The following is a 13,981-nucleotide window of genomic DNA, read 5'->3' on the forward strand; positions in this document are numbered from 1 at the left end:
CTTTCCACGTTCTCTCAAGTTACTTATGCTTTTTATTCTGCACAGGATGCTGGATCCTCTAAAGACCAGCCTATTCATAATGAAGCAGATAAAGAAGATGATAACTCATCTTTATCCCCTACAGCTTCAGATATGGCAGCTTCTGTTGCACCACAAGTTCATCACAGTCTAACTGTGCTGAACAAACCATTTGCGTTTGATCTTGTTTATCTTTTTGAGGTATACAAACTTTCAAAAAACAGTGCTAGACGAAAAGCTTATCACATAAAGTATTCTGAAAAAGAAAAATAACGTGTTAAACAGAAATGGAAAAAAGAAATGAATAAGCAGCAAAAGCATATTCTTTTCTTTGACTTTGTTAAAAATATTTATGTTTCTAACAATACTTTAAATGTTGTTAAAACTGATTTTGTCAAGGAAGAAGAAAAGATGGTAGTTCAATCTAGTCATCCACCTTTGGAGACTGTTCTCATCACCTACAAGGGAGTTGAGATATCTGCTTCACCTTTCAAAATCTCGAAAACTGTTTCCAGAGATCCTGAGAATGAAAAGATTCTTAAAGAAACAAAAAAGGTTATTTCTCAGAATACTTTGTGAATCTTGCCCTTCATACGATCGGACAACAGTTGGATCGGATTGAAGAAAATGTTGAAAAACCTGATCCTATTCCTTTGGTTTTGACTAAAGATCAACCAAAGAAAACAGTTGAAAAACCTTTGATTATCTTACCAGAAAGTCGTGCCAAAATTGATTTTAAAAATTCACAGGCAAAGACTCTTGATAAGATTGATCAAATGCTTAATGATCTGAAGAGAGAACAGCTTTCTACTAGTACTTTGTCTAACAAAGAAATAGAAGAAGAAGTTCTTATTGAAACTACAGATGAGTCTTCTAACGATCACTCTTCTAAGAAAAGGATATTGATTTACTTGAAAAGAATTTTCAAGATATTGTTTTAAAACCTGAAATAGCCAAATTTTCTTCAAAAGGACCCAAACCAATAAGTCTGACGAAGAATTGGTATTCCAGGCCTACTCTTCCTGATTTACAATTTGAAGAGAAAGTTTTTCAAAATCAATCTTTTTACTTTGCCGACAAGGTTTATGAGTTAAATATTGATGATTTCTGTGAACAAGAAATCATGAATACCATGAGTAAAATGTCTCTTGCGACAAATACTTATATAAATAACAATATTAGGCAATCTAATATTGTTAAGATTTTAACACAAGGATTTTTCGGTGTTTTAAAAAACTGGTGGGATAAACATCTTACCAGAGATGCTAAGGAAACTATTCAGAACGCTGTTAAGTGTAATGATGAAGGGTTACCTATATTTTATGAATCCATTGAATCTGTCCAATCTGATAGAGTAAATTATTTGATTTATACAATTTTAAAACATTTTATTGGCACACCATCTGATATAACTAGCTGCATTAGTGACTAGTTAAATAATCTTCGATGTCATCAGATGTCTGATTATAGATGGTACCAAGATGTTTTTATTTCCAAAGTAATACTTCAGGACGATAGGAAGAAGCCTTACTAGAAAGAAAAATTTATTGATGGATTACCTCGCTTGTTCGCTTACAAGGTGAATGATGAACTTACTATTGCTGGGTCTCTTAATTACGATGCATACACCTATGGTAATATTTGTGCAGTAATCAAGAAACTTGGTATTAGTATGTGTAATGATTAAAGAATATTTCATGAGCAGATGAGAAATAGCAAGAAAGCCAAATACGAAATGAGGATATTTTGTGAACAATTTGGACTTCCTACTATAGCTCCCTCTAAAAGGAAGCACAAGTTTTCTAAACCTCATGGTGATATCAGGAGAAAACTCCGTGATGAATTCACAAGAAAATTTATAAGAAACCATTTTCTAAGCCATTTAAAAAAAAATCTAAGGATTTTTCTCAAGGAAAGTGTTTTATTTGTGGCAATCCAGGTCATTTCGCAGACAAATGCCCTCAGAAAGCCAAAAAAGATAAAAAATTAAAAAAGAAGCTTAATCAGTTGGATATTGATAACAATGATAAAGAAGAACTATTTCAACTCCTAGAAATAGCTTCGTTTTCATCTGATATCCTTGAATTCAGTTCTAGTAATTCAGAATATCACTCTGAAACTGAATCTCCATATCCTACTGGTCCTAAGCTAGGTTGCAATTGTAATGATACTTGTTGCCATACAAAGGGTAAGACAGTTCATGTCTTGTCTAAATTTGAAGAACAAGAAAACCTATTGTTAATCTTGATTTCTCAAATAACAAATTCTGAGCTTAAAGAAGAATATCTTCTTAAGTTAAGAAAGACAATAGTTCGCCAAGAACCAGAGTCTTCTAAGCAAAGGATTAGTTTTCAAGAAACTTTGGAAAGATTTCAAAAGAAAAAACCCAAGGAAATTTCTACAAATGATTTACAACACGAAATTAATCTTGTTAAAAAAGAAATCGTTGAACTCAGATCAGAGGTTAACAACCTTAAATCTGAAAATGAGATTTTAAAACAAGAATTTTTAGTGTTTAAAATTGATAAACAACTTAATCAGGATATTCCTTCTTATAATGAGCAAACAAACGATTCTGGTTCAAGCCAACATGAGTTAGCTGCTGATAATCAGATTTGTTTGATCCATCATACCATTCCTCCAAAATAGTTTTTCCAGGGTCACCACTGTGGTTGCTCATGATTTTCAATTTTCTGTTGTTGTTATGATCGATTCCGGCTCAGACCTGAATTGCATTCAGGAAAGACTCATTCCTAGCAAATATTTTGAAAAATCTTCTGAGAAATTATTTTCTGCAAATGGATCTCAGATGAAAATCACATATGAACTTAACAACGCTCATGTTTGTCAAAACAATGTTTGCTTTAAAATCCCTTCTGTTTTAGTCAGAAACATGTCTGATAAAGTGATTTTAGGCATTCTATTTATTTCTGCTTTATATCTTTTTTTTTACTGAAAAAGATAGTATTACTACCGAGCCTTTTGGTCAAAAGGTCAAATTTAAATTTGCATCTCGTCAAGAGATTGATCAAGATAAAGGTTTGAAATCTTTGCTCTTTACAAAAGAAAAGCATATGAATTTCCTCCAACAGGAAATCAGATACAAAAAGATTTCTGAAGAATTATCTTCGCCAATTTTAATTTCAAAAATTGATGATTTTAACAAGCGTCTTGTTTTTTATGTTTGTTCTGATTTACCAAATACTTTTTGGCATAGGAAGAAACACATCGTTTCTTTTCCCTATATCAAAAATTTTGATGAAAGTACTATTTTCACTAAAGCCAGACCCATTCAAATGAATAGTCAGACTTTAGAATTCTGCAAAAAGGAAATTACAAATCTTAAGAAAAAATGCATAATTAGAGACAGCAAATCCCCTTGGTTTTGTCCAGCCTTTTATGTCCAAAAAAATACTAAACTAGAAAGAGGTACCCATCGTCTAGTCATTAATTACAAACCCTTGAACAAAGTCTTGCAGTGGATTAGGTACCCTATTCCCAACAAAAATGACTTAATTCATAAGTTGAGTGATGCTGTGGTCTTTTCCAAATTTGACCTCAAATTTGATTTTTGGCAAATCCAGATAGCCGAACCAGATCGGTACAAGACACCTTTTGTAACACCATTTGGTCATTTCGAATGGAATGTAATACCATTCGGTCTCAAGAATGCCCCTAGTGAGTTCCAAAATATCATGAACGATGTTTTCAACTCGTTCACTGCTTTTACCATCGTCTATATAGATGATGTTCTTATTTTTTCTAAATCTATTGATGAACACTGGAAATATTTGAATTCGTTTCTAGACATCATTATAATCAATGGTCTTGTCGTTTATGCGAAAAAGATCAAATTGTTCCAAACCAAGATCAGATTCATTGGTTATGATATTTCTGAAGGTAAAATCAGGCCCATCCAGAGAGCCATTGATTTCGCTAACAAATTCCCTGATGTCATCATTAATAAAAAATAATTGCAGAGGTTTTTAGAATCTCTCAATTATGTTACTGATTTCTACAAGGATATGAGGAAACAATGTCGTCCTTTGTTCGAACGACTCATTTCCAATACTCCTCCTTGGACAGAAATCTATACAAATTTGTAAGGAAAATCAAAGCACATGTCAAAACTCTTCCGTGCCTTGGTATCCCTACCTCTATTTCATTTAAAATTGTTGAAACAGATGCCTCTAACATTGGTTATGGTGGCATTCTGAAACAATCTGTTTCACCAGGTTCTTCTGAACAAATTGTTCGATTCCATTCTGGAACCTGGAATCCTGCACAAGAAAAATATAGTACTATTAAAAAAAATTTTTATCTATAGTACTATGTATTTCTAAATTTCAATCTGATTTGTTAAACAAAAAATTTTTACTTCGAATTGATTGCATGAGTGCTAAATTTGGTTTAGAACAAGATGCTGAAAACATTGCATCAAAACATATTTTTGCACGATAACAAGGTATTGTAAGTGTTTTTTATTTTGATATTGAATATATCAAAGGCACTAATAATTCTATCCCTGATTTTCTTACCAGAGAGTTCTTGCAGACACCCAACAATGAGCGTGAGCAAGAAGAAAGGAAAAGAAAAACAGAGAGCGAACGCCCCACCTCCAATACCCAGTATAAAACTCATCAAGAATGAGTCTGGATCCACCCCTGTGCCCAGTGCCTCCTCGACAGAACTGGATATTGCCAATAGGTTCACACCTTTTGGTAAAATTGTGCAATCGGCGACCTTCGCGTCTACGGTTTCTACATCTTTTGATCCATATGCGAAAGTAGTGGCATCAAAAGTACCTACTTTAACTACTCCTCAGTTTTTCCTCCCAAAAGGAAAATCTGAATATCTGAAGAAGCCATTTATAACCCATCTGTTTCATATAAAACCTAATCGTTCTAATCTAACAGATCCTTTCAAAATAACCTCTTCTTATTTTCCCCCCAATTTCTACTGGATACCTGAATATTTATCCAAAAATCTCTAGTATTATTCCAGTATCTTGATTCTCACCAACTCTCTTGTCATAAAACTCATTTATGATAAAAATGATTTCACCAAATTAATCTATCACAGTGCTTACATCTCCCGAGTTATTACAAAAGCCGAATGGGCAACAAACCCATCGACACCCAAAAGACTCTCAGACTCTGCACTAAGTTATAATTATTTTGATTATATAACTGCCTGAAGACGCTTCATGTTTTTTCAGGTACCTGATATGAGCCATTCATGGTTCATCAATTTTGATACAAGATTCAAAGGAACTTTCCCTTATTCGTTTCTCCAATGGTGGGATCAATTTGGTTTAATTCCAGACAATCTTCCTGAGCAACACGCCAGAGCTTTTACTTTTACCGACAAGTTGCTGGTACCAAATTAAATCGGCATTCAGTCATGTTTCCTTATGAGCTTCATTTTTACAAGAACTACAAACTACCGTGGATCTTCAAATGGACTTATGAGAAAAATGTTAACATAATTGACCGAGCCTACTTTACAAAGTGGTGGGATAGGTTTGGATATACTGAAAAAGTGATCAACCAAATGATTAAAGATTTCCCTCAAGTAGCTTCTGATCTACAAGACAAGAAGGAATTCCCAGCAATCAAATCTGGTACACCTGTTCTTGAATATCCCCTAATGATTCAGGCCCCTAATTCACCAACTGCTTCAGCAAGAGGAAAAGCTACCAGCTCATTCTCAAAGAAATCTTCTAAGTCTGCCAAATATAACATCCTCAACAGACTTGATAAAAAAGATTTAATTAAATTGCTTGAGCAACAACTGTCTAAGTCCCTGAGCAACAATTCTGAAGACGATGAGAATTCAGAAGCATCCTTAGAGGTTTTATATAGTAATATTTTTGGTCATGACTCAGAAGGCACTCCAATGTTGGAAGATAATTGACTACTACTTGAGTTCAAAGAAGACTGACCAAAGTCTACTTTGAGATGATTGTCACCTAGTATCCAAAGTAGCCACCTACGAAGATAGCTGGAAGATAACCAGACGACCGAATGATATTTTGTCATCTTGTACCAAAAGCAGCCGCCCACAAAGACAGCTGGAAAAACACAATAATGATACCCTGAGCCCGTGCTTAAACAATTCTTATTGTTTACTCACGGATTGATTTACTGTTTTACTTTAACAATTGTAAATAGGAACTCCTTACATTATAAAAGGAGAACCTCATTCTGAGCTTAGGCAGAACTCACATTCGAGAGAAAACTGATCCTCTCCCTCTAAACTGAGTCTCCTAATGTACCCTGATTTCTGTAAGTGTAAATCTGCACTACCCTGTACCTGTAATTACTTTAAGCTTGTTAATTTTAATAAAGGTTATATGTTTATTACAATTAATTTTGCATATTCATACATGCATATGGCCGGTTTAACCGCCTGTTTATTTTGTGCATGCATAATTTAATTATTGTACAATTTACTCTGATTCTTCCATTCCCTTCCTTCTCTTCTTCTTCAGTCGGCTTCGGCTTTTCTTTCTTTCCGCTGTTTTGGTATATATATATTAGATAACTATTTAAGCATAACATCACTTAATATTCACATACATATTTAGAATCTGAAACCTCAAAGTTATGAGTTCAAATCCCAACATCTGCCAAATTCTAAAACCTCAAATCCCATCCAAAATCAATCATAAGGTTTACAAAAGCTCAAACTTAGATATCCACATGATCATTCTTATAGTAATCAAGTTCCTACACTGAAATTTTTACATCCTTTGAATGCATAGATATCTAAACCTCCAAGGTTTATAGTATGCAAAATCTCTAACCTGACTCTGATACCAACTGTAAGCCCCAACCCCAAGGGTCCGGAGACTTAACTCATGTTACCTAATAATCAACTCCAACAATACTAATATATTTCCAAATCCAAGAATATATACTTCCAAAACAAATGTAAATACTTCAACCGATGGCAGCAGTCACGGGGAGGAATGATCAAGGCACAACTCTTCATCTCTGGACGTCCATGCACTTTACTTCCAATCCTTTGGTAGCAGAAGCACGAGCGGCCCTACTCGCAGTGCAGCAAGCTTCTTGCCTCAATCAAGAACAACTTCTTTTCGAAGGTGATGCTCTACTGGTATGCAATGCTATTAACGATGATTCAATCGAACCAGACTGGAATGGAAGATCGACCCCATTGTACGAGACATCAGAAGTTATCTGGTCAAAGACCCTGGATGGAAATTCTGTGCAATTCCAAGACAGGCTAACTCTCAAGCTCATCGCCTTTTCGCGCTGGGCAGCATCCATTGAGAATGGTAGGGTTGTTAATAAACCACACATATTCACATACTAGATCCTCAGTACAACAATCCAAATAAAATATCAACTTCTCTTCATATTTCAATTAACAAACTAGAATAAAATAGAATTGACATAAGTGTCCATAAATTGTCTAAACATATTGAAATCAACCTACTAAATAAATAAAATCCACCAGCAGCACTAGTACCACGAGATACCTAATAACTATCCACGACTAATCTTGTCCACAAACTCTAATACTGATCCTCAGCTGAACCATCAATATCATCTAAAAATATTATGAAAATTAAGGAGTGAGTTATCAACAACTCAGTAAGCAGATATCATATACTAGCATGTAAACATGAGCATTTATAATGTTCGATTGCAGAACAAAATATTTTCTTTCAGAATGTAGAAACAACATATTTTACTTTCGAAATGCATAAACAAAACTTGGTGCAAAACATCAGAGCGAAATTTTCAGAAAAACAAACTTATTCCCAAAAAGAAGATCCATTGGCATATCCAAACTGAAACAATATACTCATATAATCTCATAGCATCACATCGGGACAAATACCATGTTTAACTCCCATAGTAGGGTTATAAACCACCATTATACCCATGGCTAGGCCGTATACCATGTTTCACCCCCGTGCTAGGGTTATAAACCACCATTATACCAGTGGCTAGGTCGTGTACCATGTTTCAATCCTGTGGTAGGGTTATAAACCACCATTATACCTGTGGCTGGGCCGTATACAATGTTTCACCCCCGTGATAGGGTTATAAACCACGATTATACCCGTGGCTGGGCATCAACAAAAACAAAACGGAACATCATCGGAATCATATCACATTCAGATATAGAATCAGAACTTCATGCCAAGGTTTTCAGATGACACATTATATCAAAACAAAATACTGAATAGCTTCAGATCATTTCACATGTTCGAAATAAACAGAATCAAAATATTTTTATTTATTCATAACAAAAACTTTTAGATTTTCATATTCGCTCTTTTGCATAGTTCAGAAACAAAATGCACAAAATTAACTCATGTCTACACCAGTCATAACAGAAAATACTTTCTCGTATATAGAATTTATGCATATGTAGAATAAACATCTGAGGTCATTTTCAAATTTCTTTTCAAAAATAAACATGTTTATTTCAAAGTCAACCTCATTTCGTTTCTTTTATGCAAAACTAGTATATGAACCCCGCTTACCCGACTTCCGTGTACAAGATATGCCTTGGGTCTGACCACTAACAGTGTCACAACCTAAAACAATAAACATATACCACATAATTAATAATCCAAATAGGTATACAACTAAGCTCGTTTAATAAAAACTTAAACCAGTCCCTTTTTAATCTAAATTCTCCACAAGGTAAATCTGGACAGCCCCACTTCAAACCATCAATATTTTCACTCTAGCACCACTAAGTAATCTCCACCCAACTGCCACTTAACCAAATCCGAACAACTTAATAATAACCCAAAATTAACACTAAATAGTCCCAATTACTAGCCCAAAACCTTCCAAATAATCATACTCCTTAACTTCAAGACTTCCAACATATGCAACCACAATCCAATAGATAAAACACAAAACACCATAAATTTACATAGATAATAAGTTGTAACAAGCTTACTGCAGTAGTGTAATTCTTACCAACACTACAACCAACGTCAGCAAGGGTCTTACCAAACGATTGAGTTCGAGTATAATGGAAGAGAGAAATATAGAGACGTTGGCAACAACTGAAATCTGTTCAGGCAGAGTTATGTGAAGGAGTTCGTGTGTAACAAAAAAATAAGAGGGGAAAAATGCATGAGTGATGCGAAAATATGTGTACATTGGGGTGAAAACAGAGTGCAAAAAGGTTTCAGCGGTTAAATATTAGAATGTAAAACTTACAAATTGGAAACTAGGAGAAACTGAGACCCGAAATTTTAAGAGAAACGTAAATGAAGAGTGGCTTACTGGCGCTAAAACCATTGTTTCTGACGATGGTGCTTGCCGGCGACACCGATTTAAGGGAACCCATGAACTACCTACAAAAAAATTATAGAGATTTCATGGAAGAACAAAGAAAATCGGAGTGAGTGCATAAGTGTGAGAAACAAAGAGGGAGGAAGAGAGAGAGAGAGAGAGAGAGAGAGAGAGAGAGAGATGCTAACCTTCTAGTGGCCGAAACCCAAGTACCCACAATCACCAAACAAAATTGCAAGAAAGAGAGAGTAAGGGAGATATGCACTTAGAGATAAGAGAAGAAGAGTGGACGGTTGAGAGATTTGAAAAGGAATAAAAGAGGAAGGAAGGTAACTGCATAATGTGGGAGAGGCTGATAATGACGCAAAGAAACACTCGGGGAAAAGAAACTGAGTTGCAAGGGGAAGGAAGAAGGAAAAGAAAAAAAAAAAATACTTACCAAACGTCGACGTCCAAGGTCCTTTGAAGCTAAACACATTTTTTTTTAAAAAGCCTGGGCCTTGGCCCCGGGTATGACAGAAACACTGTAAAGCCCCTAGCCATTCTCAATCTCTGTATCTAGAAAAAGTGTCATGCAATCGCCAATAACAAGCCTACATTTGTAGCAATACTTTTGTGGAGTCAAATGGTCATCCGTACTTTTTTTATTTGGTTATCGATCTACTTATTTAAATTTTAGCAGCCTCCCTTGAACGTGTTATTTAATGTGTAGATAATGAATTGCCAGTAAGAGCGGTGCTACCGCTAGTTGTAAAACTAGTTTTTTTTTCATTTTTCTATTCACATTTTTTAATGTATTTAAATATTTTTAAAAAATAAAAAAAAATATCAATACATTTAAAATCACTTTCTTCATCATTAGGTAAAAAAAAAAATACCGAGCGGTCAAACCGAGCAGTATGGTTTGGGCGGCATACTGTGGTTTGGGTGGCATAGTAGAGTTTTCCTTGCCAGTAATCCCTAAGTGCGATGTCACAAAAGTGCGTGAACGTAGAGATTGCAGGCTTATAATTTTTTGGCAAGAGCCCAGAATAGAGAACATGTTGTTGGGTTGGAGGACCTGAGTAAAGAACCAACCTAGATCTACCACCTGAAATATTGACTTCTTGCTTTCTCTCTCTCTCTCTCTCTCTCTCTAAAAAGTCTCTCTGCAAAACCCCTCTGAAACAAGGAGGAGTTTCAATACCTACCAACCCTCCTCTCCGCTCACCGCCATCTCCCCGGAAGGTTTAGAAAAATCGCCTCATTCTGGTCATCATGTAAGCTTCATATGTCGTTTAAATTATTCGTGATTCTCGTGCGCCGCCTCATCTTTGTCTCTTACCACATATACCACATCTAACTACGGTAAAGGTACTCATCTACCTCCTTCCCCCACACACCACACGAAATTGGTGATGTGGTTTTTATTTTTATTTTTAATTAAACGATGTGTTTAGTTTTACACCCTAAATACCCCCTCCCCCCCCCCCCCTCACGTTCTTCCTCTGCCAGCCTTGACTGCCACCGGCTGGGATCTCCGACGAGAAAGCTACGACTAACCAACGAGTACCTAGCCATCAGACGAGAGCTGGATGGTGTCCATTATGAAATTCAGGCCACTGACCCCATGGAGATGGATCTTGAAGTGCTTAGAGACCGTGCACGTTGAATGGTCTCTACTGATTAGAGTTTTCTTCCTTGGAGAGTGCTATGGTTTTTAAATTTATGAAATAGTTATCAGGCACAACATAGCATTGCATTATCCATGAATAAATTGACATCTCTGAGGCACATTAGTTTTAGGCTAATATTATTTGATAATAGAGATAATGAAGAAAGTCACTTCCTTCTTGATTGCTGATTCTCAGGTGAAAAGATGAGTTTGTAAAGTGGTATCTGGAAACTCTTGATATAAGTAATCTTATGAAAGTTGGTCTCCAAAGGATTTACCTGTAAAAGGATATGTAGAAACTACATGTATACAGGCATATAAATTAGCATGTCTGAAAATGTATGGGAAATAACAAAAATTGCTCTTATTCTTACCCTCCCCTCCCCAATTTCTACCCTTCTCTTCCTCTTTTCTTCAGGTTCCACAAGAGAAAATGTCATAAGCGGAAAGTTGATTTTCCCCAACAGAAGGAGCAAAATCCTCACGTTGCATTGGTCTTGGCCTGGTTCTTAGAGAAATACGAGAACCCAAATGCACACACCAAAGTCTCAAGTTTTGCGGGAAAATCGAGTAGAAAAGTCTCCTACAGGAACTTGAATATTTTGCAACTATGTATTCCACATTTTCCCTTTCATTCCTTAGACAACTTTTCTTCAAGAAACCAGAACCTTAGTAATTATATTCTATAAAATCATTTGTAATTCCTATTCTCCCACAGGAAGCCTTACAAGAAACCAAATGCACCCACTATGGCTCTAAGCTTTTCCGATGCTGCAGATATGTCGTGACAAGTGGACCGTACTCTGGCTAGGAAAATCTCAACTGGCACGATAAATGTAGTTGCGTTAAGCCCAAAATTAGTAAAGAAAATGATGATTTCTGATGGGGGAAGATGAAACCGTCACGTGAGATGATTTTTTATGATTTCTCAAATTGCAACTGGGACTCATGGGGAGAGGAAGTTCTCAAATGGGGAAGATGAAGATTTAACCACTGAACCGGAATGTAAGTTGACCGGGTTTGCCACATCAACCTTCGTGTGGCATGTGATAAGAAAATCAGACAAAGAGTAGAATTTTCCCATCTAACTAATCCATACTTCAAATTGATCAACTCAGGGTCACCCTCCAGACATAGCCGTGCACGACTGTGAGAAAAACTTTGCTCATCTAATCCCCTCATTCTAGCTATCTTCCCCCTAGAAGCTGAAATTGATGTACCCTCAGGCCTCATGTCAATGACAGAAAAAACCGGAGTTCACCAATTTCCCAGCTGTAGTCTACACCAATCCGCCTCTTTCTAGTGTGATGCCCTACAACAGCAGTCAGTCAAAACACACAAGCTCATAACTTTCTAGACTTGTAGAATTCTGAAACCACCTTTGTAGCTACCATTTTATTGGTATTTGATCAGCCAAGAAAGCCCAAGACCAAAACCTTTATTAGGCTCCATTATTCTTTTGTTTCTTTCTCTGTATGCACCGCTACAGCATTTGTAACGAGATTTTGTTGAGCCCCCACCTTTTGTACCTTCGACATTATTCACAATATATTCTCTCCAAAAAAATAAAACAAAACAAAGAAATGATTGGCACTGATACGCTACTCAAAACTAACCAGATCTCAACACATGCTGTATAAGATTTCAATTTCTTTTAGGTTAGTATTAGCTAGTATCACAACATACTAGCTAATACATAGACCTCATTTTGTTCTTTCGGGAGCTTTTTCCAAGGAAACAACAGAAGCTAATTTTCAGTCAGTTGTAATCTGGCTAGCTTCCTCTGCTGCCGCTCTTCTTGCCTTTCTTTTGCTTCTGTTTCAACTGAGTCAGTCCTGCAGCAGTTATCTTCACATTGCCAATAATTGCGGCAACTAGCTCGGGATCTGTACACGCTTTCATTAATTCCTTCTCTCTACTAGTTGCTTCTGGCATGTGGCTAAACAAATTCATGGCAGTTTTTGCGGCTGCAAAAGAGTGAAAAAAGATAAATGGATAATTAATGAATTGGCTATTTTGAAGTTGGGGACTTCATCAATAATGTAATGTTCCTAAGGTTAGCCCGCTAAAACTGTGATACTGTTCCATACATCCAAAGTGAGATTGAAGAAAATAAAAACTTGAAAGGGATGCAAATTGTCCCAACAATGAAGGCAGAAACATGCCAGCACACATTGCATGAAATGAAGACAGCAATTTTGACCAAGTGAAGATCAGAAAGGAAAAAAAAAGTTGAAAGGGAGGTGTTTTTTTGGATACCTTTCCCTTTCTTTGCAGTGCCGGGAATTATCTTGACACGGTACTTATATGATTGGAGTGCATTATAAGGACCACAGACAGGCACAGCATATAAGAGAACATCAGTTAGCAGTGGATTCCCAGTCAAGTAATCCACATCATTTAATTTCCCTTTCTCTTCTTCACCAATCTCATGAACGTCATCTTCTTCCATGGCCACCTTGTCCATCTCAGAAGTACTACCCAAAACCATATGGGGATCACCATCAACAATACTATTTGCATGACTATACGAAGATTCACCTGGATGCTCTCGACAGTCCCGAGACAGGTGACCTGCCTTCTTACACTTGTAACATATTTTTGCAGCATTATCAGAACCTGCCAGAATAAAAGAATTGCTATGAAGTAACCACTTTAGATGATCATGAACATCAAATACAAATAATCAATGTCACTACCTTCTATATTTTGGTAAGTAATAAATTTTTGATTGAAACGAATGTATAGGCAAAGTCCATGTACACAGGAAGTATAAAAAAAAAAAAAAACACCTAAATACATTCTTGAAAACGGAAAGTGACATCAGAAAATCATGAACGGAAAGACCATTGTTCCCTAAAACTGAAAACCAAGATAGTAAGGAATGAACAAAAAAATTCCAGATTTGTTCTAAAGAACGCTCTTTATCATTAAAAGACCGTTCATTCCTTTCCATCCAAATACACCACATAAGACACAAGGGGATCATCTTCCACCCCGCGCCCACTTGAGAACA

General features: G+C 36.1%; 2 protein-coding genes and 1 long non-coding RNA gene across 8 annotated transcripts in view; 1 reads left to right on the forward strand and 2 right to left on the reverse strand.

Moving 5' to 3' along the window:
- LOC121246209 (stress-response A/B barrel domain-containing protein HS1-like) overlaps positions 1–13,981 on the reverse strand; it is a 40,635-nt gene that overhangs the window by 15,753 nt on the left and 10,901 nt on the right. The window contains exon 2 of one of the 3 annotated variants that reach the window (XM_041144271.1): positions 10,427–10,448. The gene's annotated coding sequence lies outside the window, so the exon portion shown is untranslated. Of the gene's footprint in view, positions 1–10,424; positions 10,461–13,981 lie in introns of those variants that run through there. The other 2 variants (XM_041144269.1, XM_041144270.1) reach the window with 2 other exon arrangements.
- Positions 9,834–10,367, forward strand: LOC121246210. Its single transcript, XR_005937079.1, has 2 exons — positions 9,834–10,037; positions 10,266–10,367. It is a non-coding gene; the product is annotated as an uncharacterized LOC121246210 (long non-coding RNA).
- The window catches only part of LOC121246207 (nuclear export mediator factor NEMF), a 33,568-nt gene continuing 32,118 nt past the window's right edge, over positions 12,532–13,981 (reverse strand). For 3 of the 4 annotated variants that reach the window (XM_041144265.1, XM_041144263.1, XM_041144266.1), the window contains 3 exons: positions 13,225–13,584; positions 12,703–12,932; positions 12,532–12,662 (listed from right to left, as the gene is read on the reverse strand). In XM_041144265.1, coding sequence (XP_041000199.1) covers positions 12,739–12,932; positions 13,225–13,584 — 554 coding nt within the window. In that variant the 3' untranslated portion in view covers positions 12,532–12,662; positions 12,703–12,738. The remainder of the gene's footprint in view (positions 12,663–12,702; positions 12,933–13,224; positions 13,585–13,981) is intronic. The other variant, XM_041144264.1, reaches the window with a different exon arrangement.

The sequence above is a fragment of the Juglans microcarpa x Juglans regia genome, chromosome 1S (genome assembly GCF_004785595.1).
Source record: "Juglans microcarpa x Juglans regia isolate MS1-56 chromosome 1S, Jm3101_v1.0, whole genome shotgun sequence".
Classification (NCBI taxonomy): Eukaryota; Viridiplantae; Streptophyta; class Magnoliopsida; order Fagales; family Juglandaceae; genus Juglans; species Juglans microcarpa x Juglans regia.